The sequence below is a fragment of the Nycticebus coucang genome, chromosome 9, assembly GCF_027406575.1.
Source record: "Nycticebus coucang isolate mNycCou1 chromosome 9, mNycCou1.pri, whole genome shotgun sequence".
NCBI lineage: Eukaryota > Metazoa > Chordata > Mammalia > Primates > Lorisidae > Nycticebus > Nycticebus coucang.
In genome coordinates this window covers 72167862-72190575 of record NC_069788.1, presented here as the reverse complement: position 1 = coordinate 72190575, position 22714 = coordinate 72167862, and the positions used below count along the sequence as shown (strand labels likewise).

Here is a 22714-nt window from a genome sequence, read left to right as displayed (position 1 = left end):
ATTTTCTAAATGAATCTTTTTTTTATCAATTTCATTAATCTCTGGTTTATTTTGGTTATTTCTTTTCTACTGCTGGATTTGGGATTGATTGTTCTCCTTTTCCCAATTCCATAAGATGGTTTGTGAGTTTGTTGATGCGCTCTCTTTCTTTTTTTAATGTAGGCCTCTACTGCGATAAATTTCCCTCTTCAAGACTGCTTTTGCTGTATCCCATAGGTTTTGGTAATTTGTGTCTTCATTGCTGTTATGTTTGAGGAATTTAATGATTTCTTCTTTTATCTCTTCCTGAACCCAACTATCATTCATCAGAAGGTTGTTTAATTTCCAAGTCTTTGTGTGGGGATGAACATTTTTGTTGGAGTTGAATTCCACCTTCATTGCCTTGGGGGTCTGAGAAGATACAAGGTATAATTTCTATTCTTTTAAATTGGCTGAGGTTTGATTTGTATCCTAGGATGTCGTCTATTTTGGAGTACGTACCATGGGCTGATAAGAAAAAGGTATATTCTTCAGCTTTGGGATGGTGTATTCTGTATATGTCTATTATTCCCATTTGTTCTTGGGTCACATTTAAGTCCTCTGTATCTTTGTTTAGTTTCTGTTTAGAGGATCTGTTCAGTTTCAGAGGGGTATTAAAGTCCCCACCTATTATGGTGTTATGGGATATCATATTGCTAAGACCCATCAAGGTCTATTTTATAAATCTGGGAGCATTTAAGTTGGGTGCATAAATATTTAAAATTGAAATGTCTTCTTGTTATATTGCTCCTTTGACCAGTATAAAGTGTCCATCTTTGTCTTTCTTAATTTTAGTTGCTTTAAATCTGCTTGTATCTGAAAATAAGATTGCAACCCCTCCTTTCTTCTATTTCCATTTGCTTGAAATACTGTTTTCCATCCCTTAACCCTGAGTCTTGATTTGTCCATCAAGGCTAGGTGTGTCTCCAGGAGACAGCATATGGATGGCTTATGCTTTTATATCCAATCAGCCAGCCTGTGCCTTTTCAGTGGTGAATTCAGTCAATTGACACTTATTGAGAGAATTGATAAGTGTGGTGGAGTTCTATTCATCTTCTTTTGTGAAAGTGTGTTCTGTAGTTTTATCCTTTGTGCCATTGTGGAAGCTAAGTTTTGACCTTTAGCTTCTGGGTGTTTACTTTGCTGGTGATCCATTGTGATGGTTAGTGTTGAGAATAGGTCTAAGTAGTTCCTGTAAAGCTGATCTTGTGGCAAATTTCCTCAGTGCTTGTATATCTGCAAAAGATTTTATTTCTCCATCCATTCTGAAGCTCAGTTTGGCAGAATACAGAATTCTGAGCTGGAACATGTTTTGTTTAAGAATGTTGAAGGTGGATGACCATGTTTTTCTGGCTTGGAAAGTTTCCACTGAAAAGTCTGCTGTCATTCTAATGGCTCTGCCTCTGTAAGTCTGTTTGTACTTGCTCTTGGCTGCTTGCAGAATTTTTTTCTTTCTTCTTGACTTTGTACAGGTTCATTATAATGTATCTTGGAGAGGCTCTGTTTGAGCTGAGATGACCTGGAGTTTGATGTCCCTCTGAGAGGAGTGTGTTGGGATCTTCAGTAAAACTTGGTTTTCATTTATGATAGTCTCCAGTAAGGCTTCCATTTCTTTGGGATAATCTTCTTCACCTTCAGGAATCCCTATTATTCATATGTTTGAATGCTTCATGGAGTGTTGTAGTTTTCTTAGCACCTATTCTGCTTTCTCTATTTTCCTTTCTGCCTCTTTAACTACCTGGGTTAACTCAAAAACTTTATCCTTAACTCTGAGGTTCTTTCTTCTCCATGGTCTAAACTATTTTTGATACTTTCTACTGCATCTTTACATTCCCTGTTTGTCCCCTTCATTTCCTTAAGCTCTGCATTATCATTCTATATTCTACATCTCTCTTGTCTGATTTTGGTTCTGTCTTTCCATTTTCTTGTCCATTCCATTTATTGTTGTTACCATCCACATATTAAATTCCCTTTCTGTCAAGTCCATTAATTCTTTATAGGTGGAGTCTTCTGTAGTAGCTACCTCATGGTCCCTTGGGAGAGACCCTCTGTTTTGGTTTTTCTTATTGCCCAAATTTTTCTGTTGGTTCCTCTTCATGTGTTCTTTCTCTTATCCTCCTCCTTGTCCTTCTTTTTCATTTTCACTGCCTCCTTTATTTCAAACAGAAGTCTGTGCTGTTGATGACAGTATATTGCAAGATGTCGCTGGGACACCAGGTGGTGCTGTGGTTTTTTAGGAGAAACAGTCCACAGCCAGCAACCTCTGTGGTTCTTATTCCAAACTTAGTTGCCTTTGGTGATTGCCTGATTGTTTCCTCAGCATTCAGACCCTGCTGGGTTGGGATCTTAAAGAACCCTTCAAGGGAAAGTCTCACAGTGACTCTAGTTCCCATTGGGTGTGGGAGTCCCTCAGCCTGTCCCAAGAGTGAAGTTTAGATTCCAGTAAGGCAGAATCTAGGTAGGCAGAATTAAGACAGCCATACTTAGGCACCTGTTAAGATCTTCTCACAACCTTCCCACAATGGCAGCCCCCTGGCCACCCAGACCTTTTCAGAATGGCAGCCTTAGCAGCCACCAAACCTATGGCAAATAAACTCCAATAGGCATTCAAATCTGGTTTCTGTTTACTGTTCGAGCCTGCCCACTCTTCCAAGCTTGCCACTTAAGACACAGGTTTCCCCAACAACATAAAACTCCAGAAAAGCTTCCTCCCATCCCAGGCCTCTGTGGGCCACAAGCCAATCCCAGTCGGTTGCAATCACTTGCCCAATTCATCAGATTTCCACTGCTCTGAATGATATGCTATATCCAGCTCAGCACATCCTCACTGTGTCCCCTGAGCTAGGACTCTGGGTAAGGTCCCCGTGCCAGGTAATGTTGGGTTATCTCCCAGTCATTCTAGGAGATCTCAACTGCATGACCCTTCTGGTGCGCCATCTTGCTCTGCCTCCCAAGATTCTGATTTAGTAGGGGGATCTGTGGTTCACAGGCTGCCCTTACCACATACTTTCTCCATGAGTGACTATGTAGGTCTGTGTCATCTATTGGATGGACAATTATGATCTGCTTCATGGTTTTGTCTCTTTTTTTCCTCAGTTGTGACACATCTGTGTTCCTGCTTCTCCTGGGTCCCCTGAGTCCTTCTTACTTCCACCTCCTTCTCTCTAAAATCCTCCTACTCTGTGTTCAAAGGTTCAGCCCAAAGATCACCTCCTCTTGAAGTCTCTCTCTAATCCTCCTCTGCATTCACCCAGCCATCCCCCATGCATTTCTGCCTCAAGTCCACTATATCATAGTTAGCAATAGGTCCAACTAGTGTGAAAACAAGCACTGGCTTCTTCATCTTTGACTCCCAGGGCCTGGCACTTAGTAAGAGATTCATACTCATTTGTAGGCCTTTCAATCCAATTTATTTCAGTCCAATTTGATTCAATGCACTTCAATTCATGTCAGCACAATACAAGAACCCTCAGGAGCCCATTATGAGAACCAACACACAGGCACCTGGCCTCTGAGAGTCCTGGCTGGAAGGAGCTCACTCATTTCTAAAGCATGATACTCACGTTCATGTGAAGCATTTCAGCTTGGGCATCAACTTCTACCTCCTCTCCAGGTCCCACTGACTGCTGCAGATGCCAACTCTTCCAGAGGCCCCTCCCTGCCCTCCTGCCGAGGACACTCAACTTTGAATACTTCCTAAGATGAAACTGGAAGCTGCTAAGGTATGTGTTGCAACCATCACATCGCTGGGGTTTGCCACTGATTTTACAGAGCTCTCTGCCTCCTGGCCTCAGTGACCATCTATGTAATGGGGCAAGACGACCTGAATGAGCCTTCTGCTTGGGTCACGTGGTTCATCCACTACTCACTCACAGTCCTACTAATAGGTAAAGTTGGCAAGGTTTCCTGGGAAATCTCTACCCAGAAACAATATATAACAGCTGCTATTCATCAGCCACAAAGTCACACAGTGCCCTCCCTTCAGCAGTGACTTCCCAGAGCCATCATGTTGAGAAACCAGTTGAGTGAGTTGGTGCTGCCCTAAGTTTCACAAATGGAAAAACACTGCAGAAAAGACAGCTGAGTCTCCAGAATTGCCTGTCCAGGGGATTTCCTGAAGCAGCTGAGGCGGAGGGCACAGCCCTGGCAGCTGGAGACCCTGAGGCGGCAGAGCTGCAGATGGGCCAGTCTGATGCCATCAGTGCGTCTCCCTTCTCCTGCGTCTGAAAGAGCAAAGGGAGAGAGTGACCTCCTGAGAGGCTTCAGGACCCCTGCCTCAGGCACTTCCCTACTGGGTGTGAAGCATGTGGCAGGACGGAGGCAACAGGGCAGAGGGCCAGTCTTAGAACCAGACTCCTTATGCTGCTCTGTCCAGTCCAAATGTTTCCCACAAAGATCCAGAGAACCTCCCCTCACTCGCACCCATCTTTCCTCCCATAAAGAAACAGAAAAATCTAAGATGAGGCTCAGAAGTTTCTAAAATTCTGTGATTCCCAAAAGGAAAGATAAATACCATGCTCCTTCCTTGGAATTTAGTTAGATTTTCATGCTTTTAGTGAGAATCAGACATAAAAAGAACCCCCCAAATTTAGCCATGCTTCATGAGTAAAGCACCTAAAAATCACAAAGACTCATCTCGAGAGATGTGGAAGTTTTTGCATTTTAACAGAATCAGCTCTGAAGTATTCTCACGCATTCTTTCATTCACTCAAGTATTTATTAAATGCCTACTGTGTGCCAGGCCCTGGGCCAAAAGCTGGGCCGCCACAATGAGTGAGAAGTGGTCCTCACCCCCATGGAATGTGCAGTAGAACAGGGGAGAGGAACACAGTACAATGGCTCGGTCACTGAGGATGAGGCACCTGTACCCAGGGCTAAGGTTTGAGAACAGACTCCTACCCTTCCCTTGGGTGCCTGCAAGTATGATCTAAGAAAAGCTTCCTTACAAGAGGGGTCACGAAAACTGTGGTTGTAAAAGATAAATAAAACCCTACCTTTCCCAAGGTATCAGTGTTCATGTCACAGGACAACCCAATAGCATCATGTGGCCCGAGACGCAGCTCAGAAAATGACACAGCATTGCTTCAAGGGCTATTCTTGCTAAAAAGGCAGAATCTTGAGTCTAATCTCAAGGAAACATCACACAAACTCTCAATAGGCAACATTCTGCAAAACAACCAGCCTGTACTCTTCAAAAATGCCAGTGTCCTCTAAAAAAAATTTTTTTTAATTAGCCAGGCTTGGTGGTACAAAGTGGAGCAAAGCTAAAGCAGGAGGGCTGCTCCTGCTGAACCCAGGAGTTCAAGGCTGCAGTGAGCTATGATTGCACCACTGCACTCATCCCGGACAACAGAGCAAGACCCTGTCTCTGAAAAAAAAAAAAAAATTGTCACTATTGTGAAAGACACTGACAAGTAGTCTCCAGAATAGAGGTGATTAAGGAGACATGAAAACTAGATGTAATATGTGATCCTGAATCAGGTAAAAGAAACAGCAGTCAAGACCAGTGAAATTTGACCATAGCCTATAGCTTAGAAAACATTGCATGAAAGTTGTATTTCCTGATTTTGCTAACTATAATTGGATATGCAAGAGAATGTGATTGTTCTTATGAGATAAACACTTGTATTTAGGGGTAAAGGGACACAATATGTCTATAATTTACTCTCCAATAGCTAAGAAAAGATAATACATATATGGTGGGTATGTGTGCCTGTGGGCATATATGTACATAGACAAAATGCTAACAGTACTCTGGGTGAAGGTGAAGGGTAGGAGGAATTTCTTTGTACTACCTTGCAACTTTTGTGTAAGTTTACAACATATCAAAATTAAAGGCTACCCTCAAACAGGGTGCTAGAATAGGGGACAAGGTGCCTGGTCCTTCTTCCTAAGGGGAGAGAGCAGCCTGTACTGGTGTCAGGTGGCGATGGTGTGGTGTGTGTGGGAGCAGACAGCCCTGCTGGAGTACCAGGTCAAAGGAGCACTAGTGAGACACGCAGGTTCAAACGGCAGAGGCTCTGGCCTCTGTCCTGCTGGCTGTGGGGGGATCTCTGGAAGGTTTTAAGCAGGTGACAGAGACAAGGTCAGAATGCCACTTTACAGTGACCATGGCAGCAGCTCACATGTAGGCTGGAAGGGGACCAGTCTGGTAGCTGGGGAGCGGTGCAAAGCTCTCACGATGATTCGGGCAAAGGCCAGTACCACCCGCACATGGTCTGTGGGTCTCTGGCAAGTGCTTACTTAACAAGTGGGAACCAGGCTCACCCTGCAGGTTGTGGGAGAGCTGCATTTAGGAGATTAAGAGATGGGAGGATGGAGGGGGGCTGATAAAGAGACGTTTCTTGTGGAAGTGATCCCAAAAATACTGAAGGAGAAAGTGATTTAGGGAAGGAAAACGACCAATTCTGACACCAAGTCCCAGGAGCCTTTGAGACATGGGGTGTCTGGCTGACATGTCTGACAATCCCCAGAGCGGTCCAGGTGCTGTGGCAGACTGCAGGAGGGACTGCCTGCACCACATCCCAGCACCCTCTCACTAGCTCGGGGAGGCAAGCTGCCTCATCGTTCTATGCCTCCATTTCCTCAGCTGTAAAACGTTGACATTAGAACCCATCTCAAATAGAGAATTTGAGTGGACACGAGTAAAATACTTAGAAGAGACCCTGCATCAGAGCTAAGTGCTCAGTAAGGGTCAGCACTCCCACTCCCCCCCACCAGTTTCAGATGGTCTTTCAGCCATTCAACAACAGGGTAAGAAACAATAGGAAGGGGGCAAGGGATGCAGCCCCATTTCTGTACGAGGACAAGGCAATTCATTCAGGTAGTCTCCCCACTGCCACCAGTGTCCCTGTGCTATCCTGACACACAGCTAGTTAGGGACTTCATGAGTGTAAGCCCTAGAACCCCCATGCAGTATGGTTGTGGGAGAACCATAGTGCCTTCAAAAGTACAGATTCCTGGCGGAGCGCAGTGGCTCACCCCCTATAATCTCAGCACTCTGGGAGGATCACTGAAGGCCAAGAGTGTGAGACCAATCCGAGCAACCTAGCCTCAGGGTTGCTATAAAAATAATTAAAAATTAGCAGCTCTGACCAGACCACTGCGCTATAGCCTCAGTGACAGAGCCAGAACCTAGCTCTAAAAAATATTAAATATAAAAAAAAATTTTAATGGCAAATTCCTGGGCTCCAACCCAGAGCCACAGACTCAGACTCTCTGGAAATGGCACCCTGAATTTTGCACTTGAAGCAAGCCTAACCCTTTGCCCCACAATCTTACAGGCAATTCAGTCTGCAAATGCTGCCTAAGAGCAATAACTAATTGTTGAAGTAATACATTTTATCTTTTTTTTCTTGTCATCATTTGGACCCTTTAATTTACACAATTCAATAAAATACATAAGGCCCCATATGATGGGCCAGGCATTTCCCATCATCTAAAAAGACAGTACTTCCTTGAAAACAACATTATTCTATGGGAGTTGTTTTTCAAAAGACCCAGGTAGATTGAGGTGGTTGTTATTGCCTTTTACATGGGTAACAGATGATTTGTGACCAAGAAAGAAGTGCTATCTGTGATTCAGGAAGAGAAGGCAGATTTTTTTTTTTTTCTGAGACCTGCAGGGTAGAATTAGGTCATGGTCAAGGAAGCTGGTTTGGGTTCAAAAAGGTACTCAATGGTTGAGCTGTCCAAAGATGGGACAGGCCACCTGGCCACATGGATATGGCCATAGAACAGCCTATAGAATAGTCCTGCACTGGGCAAAAATCTGGCTGCCCACAGTGGCTCATGCCTATAATTCTAGCACTTTGGGAGACAGAGGTGGGAAGAACACTTGAGGCCAGCTAGAGATCAGCCTGACTCCATAGCAAGACTCCCATCTCTACAAAAAAAAAAAAAAAAAATTAGCTGGGCATGGTGGTGCACACCTATAGTCCCAGGTACTCAGGAGGTGCACCCAGGAGTTCAAAGCCATGATGATGCTACTACACCCTAGCCTGGGGTACAGGGCAAGACTCTGTCTCAAAGAAGACAAAAAAAAAAAAAAATTCTTTCCAATTCTAACATTAAGTAAGGGAAAATAATGAGAGACCCATGTCTTTTAAATAGAAGTTCACAGTGACAGGTCAAAAAAGTTGCTGATGGTAGTTTTTAATTGGCTGACAAATGAACATTGCTTTTTAAATGAGGAAATAAACATTCCTAGTAGTGAAAATTAGAAGGCTCCTCTGGGCCAGGCAGGGCTATCAGCTTTTTTTTTTTTTTTACATGCAGCGTCTTTAAAAAAATTAACAAAACACTTGACACATGGCAAGGACTTTATAAACGGCCATTGGATTAATAACTCCAATTGCTATGATCAGCATTTTACAGATGAAGAAATAGTCTAAGGCAAGTTAAGTGACTTGCCTTAGATTATCTGGCCACTAAGTGGATGAGTCTTCATTCAAAATAGGACTAACTCCTAACAGCTATGAACCATCATACTACAATAATGTCTAATGAAGTTCTCAACCTGTGGGTTGTGACCCACAGAACTGTATTAAAGAGTCACGGCATTAGGAACGTTGAGAACCACTGGTCTAATGAGTGAAAATATTTGATTTGTTCATCTGAGGTCATCAGAGGAGTGGCATCTCTTGTCCTCAGAGAGTGCTTCTTTTGGGATACAAAATTAATCTAGAGAGCACACTTTGAGTGTGATCGGCCAGCTCTACAGGTAATTCAGTGGGTATCTCTTATAGCACGCATTTTTCTACTAGCACAAACCATTCAATAACTAAAAAAAGAAAAAATCCAAAATTTCATTAAAGTCTTAGCAAAAGACCTTATTTTTTCACTGTATTTTTCAATATAATTTGAAGTTTAATATAATTTGAAGCACAGGCTGGTTGGGTTAGTCACAGTAGGTAGTTTACTTTAGGAGCAAACAATTCCTAACAGTCTTTTCTTCCCAGCTTTCTGATAATACCCAGGGGCAGCCCCAGGAATGGGTTGTTAGGTTCCTGCTGTACCATCCATGAGCAGCAGGGGGCAGCAAGACACATCCATCTGAAGAGCATCTAAGAATCTCGGGGATATACCACCAGATACACTTTCACATCATTTGGAGAATTCGTGCAGAGAAGGAATACTACTGATTTAAAATTACAAACCAAAAAAACAGATGCAAGTGACTAATTATTCCCTTGTAAGAACTTAGTGATACTTTTACAAATTCTTAACGACACAGTCCCGACTTGAGACACTACTCTAAAGAGGGCTTAAATGTCTATGAAAATTTCCTTAGGTCTCTTTCCTCCCAGTGTTGTTCTTATGGCCAGTGAGTGGCTTCTGTGCACCTGTGAAAGGTTCTGTAGTGGTTTTTACTTCGTAACATTTGGTAAGCTTGTTATTACACATTTGAGGACATATTTAAGGTTACAGTTCATTCACAATCTAGGAACCAATTTTTCATTTTGAAGCTACGGCTGTGATCTATCATCCTAGTGTTTTGCTTCCCTTTTTAGTACTCACCTAAGGGAATTTCACATAAACCATTAACAGTGACTCTTATGCACAGGTTGCCAGTTTCCTTAAGTCTTTGCTTTGGTAAACCCTTCCTGGTTGAGCTGCAATGTACAACCAAAATGTACATTGAAAATCTTGTTCTTATATATAGAATCCTCAAGTTGCAACAGTCTGCCCTATGAGCCTGGAAGTCCTCAGCCAGAGATTTGGGCATCTGTGAACCCAAAGCATGGCAATTCAGACTGTTTTCTCCTGGGTTTTCAGCAAATGGTAACCTGAAGTGACCTGGAAAAAGAACCTTCATAATATGAGGGAGGCAGCATAATTATGTGAAGGCTCTGGACACAGACAACCTTGAGTGAGAGTCTTGGCTCTTCCACTTAACAGCTGAGTGATGTTATTTATTTAAATAAATATGTATATATAGTGATGCAAGGTATTTAACCTGTGGATTCAATTTCCTTATTTGCAAAATGGGGATATACCTACTTTGCTGTGTGGCTGTGAAAAATAATTCATATTTATTAAATACCTACCGTATGTACTGTTTTAAGACTTAGTGGGCTTAAATAAAAATTCTTGCTGTCAGGAAGCTTCCCTTTATTTCACAAGAGGTGACAGGCAATTGAAGGACAAGGTAGCCTGATAGTAATAATGGCGTGAGGACAACAAAGCTGGGTATGTAACTTGGGATGCTCAGGTGATGCCTTCCCTGAAGGAAGTTGGTCAGAGAAGGCTGACAGCAGGGAAGATGGGAGCTGAGACCTGGGCGGAGGGGTTCTGCCAGTGGACATGCACGGCGAGTAGAGGATGGGAAGGTGGCTGGCGGGAAGCACAGAAGCTGGTGCAGCAAGAAGTGCCAGAGCCCAGAGGGCTCTGCAGGCCGTGGGAGCCAGAAGAGGGAGTGAGGGAACTTGGACTTTGGGGGCAGGAGGGGCCACACTGAGCCCATACTTGGCAACAACGAGGCGGCAGTAAAAGGAGGTTATGACTTTACAAATAACATAGCGATAGCTGTGGTCCCTACTCAGGAAAAGTGCTTTCAAGGATTTTCTATTAATAATCTTGATTTTCTTTGAATATATATATTCAAGTTTTAAAAACTGGCTCATTTTCTTTTGGGGTTACAGAAAAGCTGTCCACAACCATTGTGATTATTATATTCATCGTAGGAGGCTCAGATAAATTTAACATTTGAATTTATTGCTTCCATTATAAAATATAAGCACATTACAAACATTTTGAAAGGGAAAAAGAAAATCCATCACCCTAACCCAAAAATTGCTTTAGCATTTTGGTATATTTCTTTTTAGACTTTGGACTAATCCAAAATGTAATACTGAGGGTTTCAAACATTGTAGCAAAGACATAAAAATGCTGGTTCTTACTGTCCTAGTATCTTTTTTTTTTATTCTTCAAAGCATTTTTTTCCTTTCAGCAGAAAAGACTGAAAACATTATTACATAATTACAAAGACTGATTCTCTGAAGTGTGCACAGCTTCTAATCAAAAGTTACTTATTCTACAAAGAACATTCAGTTCCACTGCAAATTGTAGGTACTACTAACTTACTGGGCATAGTGCCAAGAATATTAAATCAAAGATGCATCTCTATTTGCTGGGAAATGTTTAAATGGTCAAAATATGCAGTCTCTGCAATTAGTGAGAATGGGGGCAGGAGGAGATCTTAATGTGTGTGTGGAGGAGGGAGTGACTTTATGACCATTTTCTGAAAAGCCAACTAGCCGACAGCCCAACAGCTCACATAAACTCACCTTAAATCAGCTTTATTCTAAACACGGTTTTGTTATCTGAAATGTTTAAATGTTTTTATGCAGAAAATGAATGAACTTCTAAAACAATTTCCATAGAGAAATTCAGATCAAATCAAAATTTTCATTTTTTTCTCTTAAATATCTCATCTTCAAGGCCAAGCAGTAATATGCATTGGTGCTTTTCAAATTACACAAAAATACTTTCAAAATTTGCTTTAATTAATGGATATGTAAATTAAAAGATGCATCTGATAAGACAGTACACTAGTTTAAGCAGTAGGTCAGATCAATGAAAATAAACAAGAAAGAGAAATACTTGCTTATATCTTGGCTTTACCAAACTTAAAAAAAAAATTTAGATTTCCAGTTACTCAAAGAGTAGAAACATTTCTCAAAGCTGCATAAGAATTTAAGGATTCATTATGCCATTTTCATTAGTCTTAAAAGATGGTCAAATAACATTTTCAGACGTAATTACCAGATAAAATTTCATAATGCAGGAGAAAGTTTTATCATAAACAACCCTGATTAAATACACTGCCAGAAATCACATTTTGAGTTTGCAAGCACTAAAATTAAAATAGCAAACCCCAAACCTCCCACTTAGAAAATACAATAAATATAACAAGTATTGTGAATTAGAGGTATTTTGCCCGAAGTGAATAAATTTCAGATTTCCCCCAAAGTTCTTAAAGTTGTTAGATTTTGAAGTGGAGAGAATTGAAATCTTAATCAACAGTTAGAAGATGAAGCCAAGAGAAGTGCTAAGCTTTCTCAACAGGACAGTCCAGAGAGCAGGACAGGATAAGCCTAAGGTAGCTTGGGGCTCGTCAACAGAATCACCAAAAGAAAAGGAGCTCCTGACTAAAATGAAGGTGAATTTGGGGGCCATGATCAATGGGTTAAACAGGGAACTGACACTGAGGAAGATTCTAGCAAGCAGGGAGACGAGCTCCTAAGACAGCAGGCCTTCAAAGGGCAAAAGCCAATTAGATGGAAATAGGAAAGAAGGCCTGGTAAGAAAAAGGAAGCCCAATGCCATAGGAGCTATTTTGACAGAGGGAAAAACAAAACAAAACAAACAAACAAACAAAAAAAAATAGGAATACAGCTAGAGGCAACAGTCTTGTGCAAGACTTAAGGTAGGAGGTTTTCATATAGATTGGCACAAAAGGAAAGCAGCCAGAGATGGAGAGATGTGAGGAAGGTTTACAACTGGAGATAAGTCTCTCAAGAATCTCAAAGGGACAGGAGCTGGTGACAGTGAAGAGCTGGACGCAGCTTTTAGCTCCTTGTGTAGATGACAGTGAGCACAGCAAAGTTCTCCCTGTACGAAGATGACCATGAATGCACACCAACAGGGTTATTTTTTGAAATCAGATCCCTGCGGCCATTAATTCGTATGTGAAAAGCCAGTGTGACTAACAGGACACAGATTCTTACAGATGGTTCCTGAAAAGAAATACTTCTAGGCAGGGGGCTGTAGTATAAACCAGATTTGTGCTATTCAGGTGGACTTCCTACCCAATAGGAAGATGACAAAACATACTCATACTACCATCAGAGTGGCCTTTGCCCATTACCACAGCCACAGACTCAGCTTCAAGAGCAGAAAGCAGCTTGCCCTGGATCTGATTTCCACACAGGAAAGACAGCACCCTGGGTTTGTAGGACTAGATTTTGTAAGACGCATCATCAGCATGTTTTAGCCATGAAGAGGTCAATGATCATGAACTGGAGTAGACAGTAAATACAAAACTTTTAAATGCATGGACTCAAAACTGCTTAGGCTAGCCCAAGGGGATGAAATTCTGTTCTCATATTTACTAATAACCAACTGTGTTAAAACTTCTACCATGGATGATGGCCATGGGTCCTTTTATGAGCCACTGTCCAGGCAGAGTATGTACAAACGTAGCTTGACTCTGGACTGTGATAACATGAAAAACAATAAAGCACTCAGGGAATATAAAATACCAAGGAAATCCTAAATGCTGCCTGAGAACACAGGTAAGTGTATTTTGTGCGTTACTGTGGATATGCTGCCTGTCAGAGGGTTTGCAACTTTATTCTAACCAAGCTGGAAACAGCTTAACCAAAAATGAGACAAGGGGGTGCCTAGTTCCTGCCAGCCTGTTCATCATGGACAGCAGGGTTTCTGGGACAGGTGTGAGGATGAAATGAGGATGAACGTGTCACAAGAGAGGCTTGACAGACTCCCTCTGAACACCATTGATTAAAGTACTTCTCACGCTCCTTTTTAAAATGCCTTTAGACATTACACACCTATTCTGACGAATAGAAGTGATCAGAATGATATGATTTCTGAAAAAAATATTCAGAAAGAAGACTGATTTTCTTTGGGTGGTTTATGTGCTGAGATTCTGAGAAATGAGGTTTAAAAATGGCATGAACACCAAAAGCTTCACTGGAAAATACGTAGCCTCTTCAAGTGTTCTGAAAAAGAATCCTTGGACGTGCAGGTGTGAAGAAATTTATTAGAAAAATTCCACTTGCCAGCATTATTACTCTGGTTCATTACTAAATCCACACTGCTAGATTGATAATATAGCCATCTTAAAACTTTTACTCTTTAGTTAAAAAAGAACACTGTTTCCTTGCATATTCAGAATTTAACTATTACTCCACCTTGAAGTCCAAAAACTCCCATATACTCTTTCCCACCTGGAGTTTCAGGAGAGGTAAGAGCAATCACAGATAGCTCACTAATGCCAGGCAATGCTCTAAGCACTTTCCATTTATTAACTCTGAACAACCCTAGGAAGCAGGCACCAGAACCCGAAGCGCAGTGACATCATGTCACCTGTGTTCACCTAAGACCACCCCATCTAGGATTTGACCCTAGGCAGCCCACTAAAAATTCTTTTTTCCACTAAGTAAACTAGTTAAGAATCGTTTAATAACGTTGTATTTAGTAAGGGTTTAGGGCTGACACTTCAATTTACAAAAGAACACACTGAGACTCCAGGGACGGCTGCCTTCGATTAGCAGCCACGATGGACCAACAAGGACCCCCCAATCCGCAAGCTGGCAAATCATTTCTCCTGTCTTTGTTTAGTCTCACAGATCTGGCAATGACAGTGGCTTACCACCAGGAGTATTCCCGAATCACACTGTATCACGTGGAAGAACAATAAATGAAAATTGGCCCACATTTTCTTGTTCTTCCTTTCAACAGTAACAGGTTCCTATGTAACTGTGAATGAGAAACTGGGTATAAAAAATAAAATATAGAGCTCCCAGAGCAGAGGGAAACAGACATGTTGACAAGGTGACAGAATGCCTCAGGTTCTGACAGAAGTCTAAACAGAAAAAGCAGTCAAATCATCTTTGACTGTGAATTAGACTTTAAATAAGGTTTATCCTTCATGTGCTTTCCAGTACACTGGATCAATTCTCTTTTTAGTGCCTCACACTGTGCACTAAACAGAAAGAAGACTAGACAGAAGCCTTAACCTGTAATCTCAGTTACAGAATCATCTGGTTATATAATCCAAGGGCAGATGCCTTACTCTCTAACATGAAGGTGAACCTTTCAACCCTTTACAACTTGAAAATCCAATCGAGCTATTGAATCTAACTTGCAGAAAATGTTTTTAAAGACCATGATTTTGTTAATCAGGGAGACATTTAAAAATGCATCAGTAATAGAGATTAAATAAGGTATTGTAGATAAGTGAATACCAAAGATAACAAAAATGCAATGTCGAGCTTCAAATAATTATATGTATATATACATACCATAAATATTTAGATAAATCAATTTGTAATAGCTCAGAATAGTATATAATTATTCTTTGGGGCTTTATATACTATTATACAGCACAGCAAGCATATATACTTAGTACTAAGGTTACTTGAACTTTGCATATTCAGTATGTCACCTCAATTAAGCTACTTACATTCAGGTTTTATTTTTTCCAGCTTCAAAATGAGAACCATATCCACTTTCCTTCAGTGAGGTTTATGAGATGATAAATGTAAAGCCTCAAGAGAACCTAGCACGTGACATGTTTAATAAATGAATTCCCTTCCCACTTCCTTAAAAAAGCAACTAAATGGTACAAACCAATGAGCCATACATATCCCTAAATAACTCCAAAATCTAAAGATAAATCCCAGAACTTTAGATGATATAATTAACATATAAGTCCATGTTTTTCTATAAATAAAAAAGGATAAAATCATACAAATACTAGGTTTGTAAGAATACTAAAGAAATTATTTAGATGTCTACAAGTCAGTTCTTAAGTGTTGTTCCTCCTTCCTAAATATCCTTTAAGGATGATACTATAAATACACAGATCAGCTTAACAATGAAACCTAACATTCCACTTACACTAAAACAAGGATCTTGTTTATGTTAGGATGTGCTTCAGTAAAGTAGCAGGTCAAAGTAGCATTTAAGAAAATTAGAACAGGCTCGCGTCTGTAGCTCAAGCAGCTAAGGCGCCAGCCACATATACCAGAGCTGGTGGGTTCGAATCCAGCCCAGGCCTGCCAAGCAATGACAACTACAAACAAACACACACAAAAATAGCTGGGCATTGTGGCAGGTGCCTGTAGTCCCAGCCACTTGGAAGGCTGAGGCAAGAGAATCACTTAAGCCCAAGAGTTTGAGGTTGCTGTGAGCTGTGATGCTACAGCACTCTACTGTGGGTGACATAGTGAGAGTCTGTCTCAAAAAAAAAAATTAGAACAAATTTATTACTTTTAGTTCTACAGCTATAAATGATGCCATCTAAAACTGTAGAAGCACTTAAATGTACCTGAAAATGTTTTTATGTTTAAGCTAATATCTAATTTTAGAAGTAAAATAAAGGGTGTAGTCTATCAAAATCTTGGCAGGAGATAGTATGTATTGCTGAATTAAGAAAAAATGTTCATTATTCAAATGTACTAAGTAAATTTTCCTTCATACCAAGGGTATGTAAGCTACATATCAGCCTTGCATATTATTACATTTATCTACGGTACTTCTAAAATAACCCAAGTCATTAAGTAAAGGTTTTGATGTTACATTACCACCCTTTTCTTCTCCCCAGCAGTCAGAATACAGGTCCAGGCTAATGAGCTACAAATATGTTTTCAAGGCAGTATTTTGTTAGTATTTTTTAAGGTCTAAATTTGCCTTTTCCTCCTACCAAAGTCACATTTTATGAAGCTGCTTAAAATTAAGTCTCATTAACATCAAGGTGATGCTTCTTTTCCTTCTTATTTCTACTTTACTCCTTCCCTGAGGCTTCTAACTTGGAGGTCCCGTTACCCCTTTCCCCTCCTCAGACAAGGCTTTAGAGGGCAGGATAGTCTTAGAAGTCACTATGTAAGACCATGAAATAAATGATGAAGCTATACAACCAAAGCAAGATCCATGCTTTATGAACACATGTATTCTCACGCATCAAGGTGACAGGTTTGATACACAAGATCCTTAAGTTCATTTTACATATTCTGAAACCAAGTTGTTCAAAAGATGAATTCTGAAACCATGTTGGTGTAGCAAATGAATATATCAAAACAAAGAAAAATTTCATCCAAATATTTACATTTTAAAAAGACATTTAAAAAATAGGCTACTTATTAAGTGTGCTTGAACAAACCATGTGTGGAATTGAATTCCATTCATTATGGAGTTAGTTTCTGCTAAATACTGATGCTATAGTAGACGCCTGGCATCTGAGCATTTAAGAGTTTTCGACAGTCTCCAATCTATACTAAAAAATAAGACATGATAAATAATAAATTCTACATTTCTGAAGGCACTAATTTGAACCTCAGAAGTAGAAGGGCTATTATATAAGGCAAATTACTTAAGAGTGAAGAGGATGGCAGCTGTAGCTCAGTGTAGCTTTGCAACTCCCGACTGCCTATGTATTACCAGGTATTCAATAAGACCCTCTAGAGGCCATTTACAATTGTAGTTAACACCTTACTGTATTATATTCTAGCAGTTTCACAAACTTAAACACCACAAAAATGTTTGGGAGTATACTTCTTGAGAATGTGAAGGGTTTCCTATGTTACATTAAACAAAAAACCATGCAGTTACTTAAGAGCTCACAGAGCTTTTTCAAAATAAACTACTAATCATACAGCCCAATTAAAAACTCAAATACTTTATATATTACAGGTATAGAAAGTTTATAGTCCAGCAATATAGGTAATTTAACATCTTAGCCTCTACTTGCAAATGATTAACAATTATACAATAACTTCTATTCTACTGTCATTGACTTTGGCTCAGATGTTTAAATATTTAAACAGCTCAGAAAGATTTTGTCTTTGTGTGTATTTTGTTTTCTTTTTGTTTGTGTGGGCATGGGCGTGGGGGGCCACTGTACTGTAGATGAAAATGAAGAGAGGTCAGGAATTAAAGAGCTTCTAATATTTCGTTCACCGTTTCCTTAAAAAATACATGTGGGAGAATATGGCTTAACAACAGAAGGGGGAAAGCCTCTTATTTGTTCCTACTATTTTATTTCACCCTTTATCTGGTCTGACAATAATGCCAAATTTAATTTACTGCCTAATGCAAGAATAACTAAGAGGATTTTTCTGAAGTCCAGTTTAATTCTGGTTCTAAGATCTTAAGCACAATTTTTGGAATTTTTCAGATCAACTGAAAAAAGGTTATATCAACAACCAAAACTCCCAAAAGATTAGGTAAGAAATGATTGGTTAACAGCTTTAAAAATATCCAATTCTTTTTTTTTCTTTTTTAAGATTAGGAATAAATGAGATATCTCTCTGCCCTTACAATTTAATTTTCCACTTAGTCTGTAAACCAAGACAACTTTTCTTAAGAAGAGATGCATCTGTTAAGGAGAGAAAAATTACTTAAAAAAAAAAAACAAAACTTGAGTAGGTCTTATTCCAGAGCTATCTTCAGGACAGAAATAAAACAACAGTGGACAATACATCCCAGTTTGCACAAATATGTTTTCTTTTGGTTAAAAAAAGTGAATAGGTTAGGTTTTATATATCAAAGTCAAAAGAATTTTTATGTTTCACAATTTTGTTGCCAGAGAGATCCCAAAATTCCTTGAATTCATTTGGGAAATTTTCTGAAGGTGCGCATTATAGTAAACAGCAGCAAAATACCAAAACAAGTCTATTGCTAAAAAGCAGCTACTCCTGCTCATGCCTTTAGAATACCAGTTGTTACACACCAACAAAAGAACGTTAATTTGTGCCATCAATTGAAATGTGAGCCATTCCAAGGAAGAAAGACATTGTTCTCTTCAAAACCATCCAAGGCAGGACCTTCTACAATTGTATTGGGCAAATATTCATTGAGTTTTGGGGGGGCAGAAATCAGAAAATGTCAAAAAAGAAGAGACAAAAGTATAATATTTAGCATTCTAAAGGCTTATTTCGGGTAGTTCAACAATGATTCTGGTAAGACCAACTGCTCACATACATACACACGCACACACAGATTTTAATGGTTTTAAAAAAACCAAGTTTGTTACTTTAGAAAAACGAGTGCAGTGCATTTTCAGCATTATTATCGCCACAGACTCTGATTTCTCAGTCCATACATAAGTAGTAGTTGCCTTCTATGGTGATATGGCTTCTCTGCACTAATTCCCATCAGGCCGAAAACATTAGGGCAGGTTAAGTAAAGACTGAATTGTTGCACAAAGGAACATTTACTCATCAGATCCCACTGATCTCTTCTGTGCCCGTTTCCTGGGCAACCTTCTTGGCGAAGCTTTATCTGAAAGAAAAGAGAAGGTTGTAAGGTTACTTATTAACAAGTATATTGGATTTAAAAGACATTTAAAAAGTACTTTTCCTTCAACTTTATCACTAAGTTCAAAAGACACATACATGCAAAAATACCATCTAATAATAAGTTCTGCCTATCTAGCTACAGGTTTTTAAAATAACTGTTAACATAATCTTTCAAGAGGTAACTCCAATTAAAACAATACTTTTTTGCAATGAGAATAGGAAAAAGATCTAATCTTGATTACTATTATCGATGAAGATACCATGCAAAATCATCTTGAGTTCTGTCTTAACATGTTTATACATATACAAGTAAACACTTTTAGAAAGTTTAAAAAGGCACGATGTTCACAGCTCAAAAAAATTTGTGTTGGTTACAAATTAAAAGATTTAGTATTTACAAATGCAGTCATGTAGTTTGCATACTTTTTCACGATTTCATATATTTACCTGAAATAAGCAGCAGAATAAAGGATATGAATGAGATAGTACTTCAACGATCAAACCATTGTGTACACATAAGCATTATCCTTTTACTTCTTCGCTTTATCTCCTATAGATTCTTAGTGGAGTTTATTTAATAAGAGGAATCATCTATAAGTTTCTTTAAAAAGTAAAAGGCTGAACACATCTCCTATTATTTTCCTTTTCTTATTTTCTAAAGATAAGGCTCAGGAAGGTAAGCTCATTGTGGAATAAGTTAGAAATAATCATTTTTTCCAGTTTAAAAAAAGTGAAGGATTAGAAAAAGATCTTTGCCAAAGCCTGAAGTTTATTCATACTTACCAAAGTATATAAAGTTAAGCAAAAATATTGTTAAAATTGAATTTAAAATATTAATATGATTTCATGATTTTAAAAAACATACTTTTTTTTTTTTTTTAACTCGGTTCACAGAGAAGGCCTACAAACAATGGGCCTAGTGTAAAAGATATCCCTAAAGTCTAGAATTTATATTACTTTCTAGTATCATTGGAGATGCAGATAGCACCATTCTGGGACAGAGAAAGTATAAAATAAGTCTGGATTCTTTTGCTGATAATCCCAGCAAGTAAGGGATTGTTCAAAGATGAAAGGGATAAAAGATGAGAGGCAGCTCAAAAAGGCTCCTAATACCCTAAACTGTCACAATTTGAGTTTAAGAAAGAATACTGTTGACAGAGACACATTGATCCTATGAAGATGGAAATTTATGTATGATAATCAAAAAACAAAGGAGAAAATGAGAAGAACTCATTTGTCACCATCTGTGTAGCTTTTATACTAACTTCTTACTTTGAAAACTGATAATGGAGAGAATAAAGCATTCATCCTGCTTTTCTAATAGGAACTGTCATTTAGGTAACCAGAGTCCCAGATGATAAGCAAAAGCTCTACTTTACAAAAGACAGCAAAAACATAAGAAATTACAATTGAGAATAATTAATTTTAACTTCGAACACATTACTAACTCATGCAGGGATTATCAACTGGCAAAGAGTTGAGAACTGAACACCTCCGCAATCCCAAAGTAGTAGCACACAGGTAACTTCTAGATTAAAAGAGCAGAGATCTATTGGTTACAAGGATCATGTGACTACCACCCTAACCTAATGCTCAATTTAGCTTCACTAAGGATGGGCGCAACCAGAGACTTTTTCTGGAAGTAATGCAGGAAAAATTACTTAGCTAAGTACTTAGTTAAGATATATGCTATAGGCCAAAAATAATTAACTTAAATATAATCAAACCTATACATTTACTATCCAGTTAGTCTAGCTTGAAGTGTTACGTTAAGTTAAAAAGGACTTAATATAAAGATGTGACAACTAGATGCAGTTCATCATCCTGCACTGGAAAAAAATCACTTGTAAAAGATTTTTTTTAAACAATGGGAAAATTTTTGACATGACTGATTATTATATATAATAAAATAATAACTTTCTAAATGTGATGTTATTCCAGATGTGAAAATGTTATTTTTTTGCAAACTGAAATATTTTAGAGGTAGGGTATCAAGCTGTAAAGTATCTCAGCAACTAAAAAGGCAAAAAAAAAAAAAAAAAGACTTTTATATAGAAAAAGTAATCTACATTCTAAAAGAACAGATAATCATATCTGTGTCAACTATACTTATTTTTTCATACCCTTTGTTCTCCTTTAACTCTAGCACTTGACCTTTTGGAAATGCTCTCATCAGACATCACGGCCTGAGGACTCCTTTAATTTCACAGGGTGAGGCTGTGTCTGTTAATAGAATGTATTAATAGAATCCCCAGGCTCCAGAGTTTGAGAGAAGTAATAAAAGAGAGAAAAGGTAGCTGGACGTTGTGGCTGGCGCCTGTAGTCCCCAGCTACTTGGGAGGCTGAGGCAAAAGAATCACTTGAGCCCAAGAGTTTGAGGTTGCTTTGAGGTGTGATGCCATGGCACTCTATGGAGGATGACATAGTGAGACTCTGTCTCAAAAACAAAAGAGAAAGAAAGGGGTATGTTTATGTGTGTGTTATGTGTCTACCAGTCATTTTCAAACTCCAAAACAAAAAATAATATCTCTCAATGATAAGCTTAGGGTAATGCCTCAAAAGTTTCCTGAACTTGATAAATATTTTATCCTCTTAATTGGATAACTAGGTTAATTTAATGCTGCAAGCTCTATTGTTGCTTGTAAAGGTTTTTCAAAATAAGAGATTCAATTAAACAGGAAAAGAGAAGGAATAATAAATAGTGGTGGTAATAGATAAGTTCCCATGGTCCTAAAGCAAACTCAGGCCAGATAATCAGATTTAGAGAAAGACAAGCAAGTACTATTAAAAAATACTTAGTGATGTCAGGTTTTTATATATTTTTTAAGTGTCCCAGGTAACCTTCATGTACAATGAGGTAAAAAAAAAAAAAAAAATACTTAGTGATGCTAACTTTACCCATCTTCTAAGTATTAAAACTCAGTGGGAAAAATTCATGGGCTTTATAACGAAACATTGTGAATCTTAGCAGGTCAATTTTTCTTAGGCAAAATTTTCTTATCAATATACAGCCTCTTAACATTGCAGAGTAAATGCCCAAGGCAGTAAAGGCCTGCAACATGTGTTAAATTCTTTCCTTCACTAAGGCTTCCTCTGACGACTTCTTTTTTTTTTTTTTGCAGTTTTTGGCTGGGGCTGGGTTTGAACCTGCCACCTCCGGCATATGCGGCCAGCGCCCTACTCCGATGAGCCACAGGCGCGTGCTTCCCGCCTCTGACTTCTAATATGATCCTTTTCCCTAACTTTTAAGTTGTCCATATTATTTGTTCTAACACATAATCACATCCTGCCTCCCTGTCTTTAACTATTCAAATTATTTTTGTATGTGCTTTATTTCCTTAAACAGAAACTAAACTCCCCCCCCCAAAAAATATGCTAAACTTTTTTTAACACTCATAAACCTTTTATTATTAAAACCTAATAAACCTTTTATTATAAAGACACTTGTACTAGACTGTTTATCGCAGCTCAATTTACAATTGCCAAAATGTGGAAACAGCCTAAATGCCCCTCAACCTAGGAGTGGATTGGCAAACTGTGGTATATGCATAACATGGAATAATATTTAGCCATTAAAAAAAAATGGAGATTTTGCAGCATTTGTTATTAACCTAGATGGAGGTGGAATACATTATTCTTAGTGAAGCATC

At 38.9% G+C, this 22714-nt stretch overlaps 1 protein-coding gene across 2 annotated transcripts in view; it reads right to left on the bottom strand.

Annotated features, from left to right (window-relative positions):
* Positions 1–3417: 3417 nt before the first annotated feature.
* Positions 3418–22714, bottom strand: part of SSR1 (signal sequence receptor subunit 1) — a 44539-nt gene continuing 25242 nt past the window's right edge. The window contains exons 8-9 of one of the 2 annotated variants that reach the window (XM_053601050.1): positions 18984–19047; positions 3418–4241 (exon numbers count right to left, since the gene is read on the bottom strand). In XM_053601050.1, the coding sequence (XP_053457025.1) occupies positions 4217–4241; positions 18984–19047 (89 nt within the window). In that variant the 3' untranslated portion in view covers positions 3418–4216. Of the gene's footprint in view, positions 4242–16689; positions 19048–22714 lie in introns of those variants that run through there. The other variant, XM_053601051.1, reaches the window with a different exon arrangement.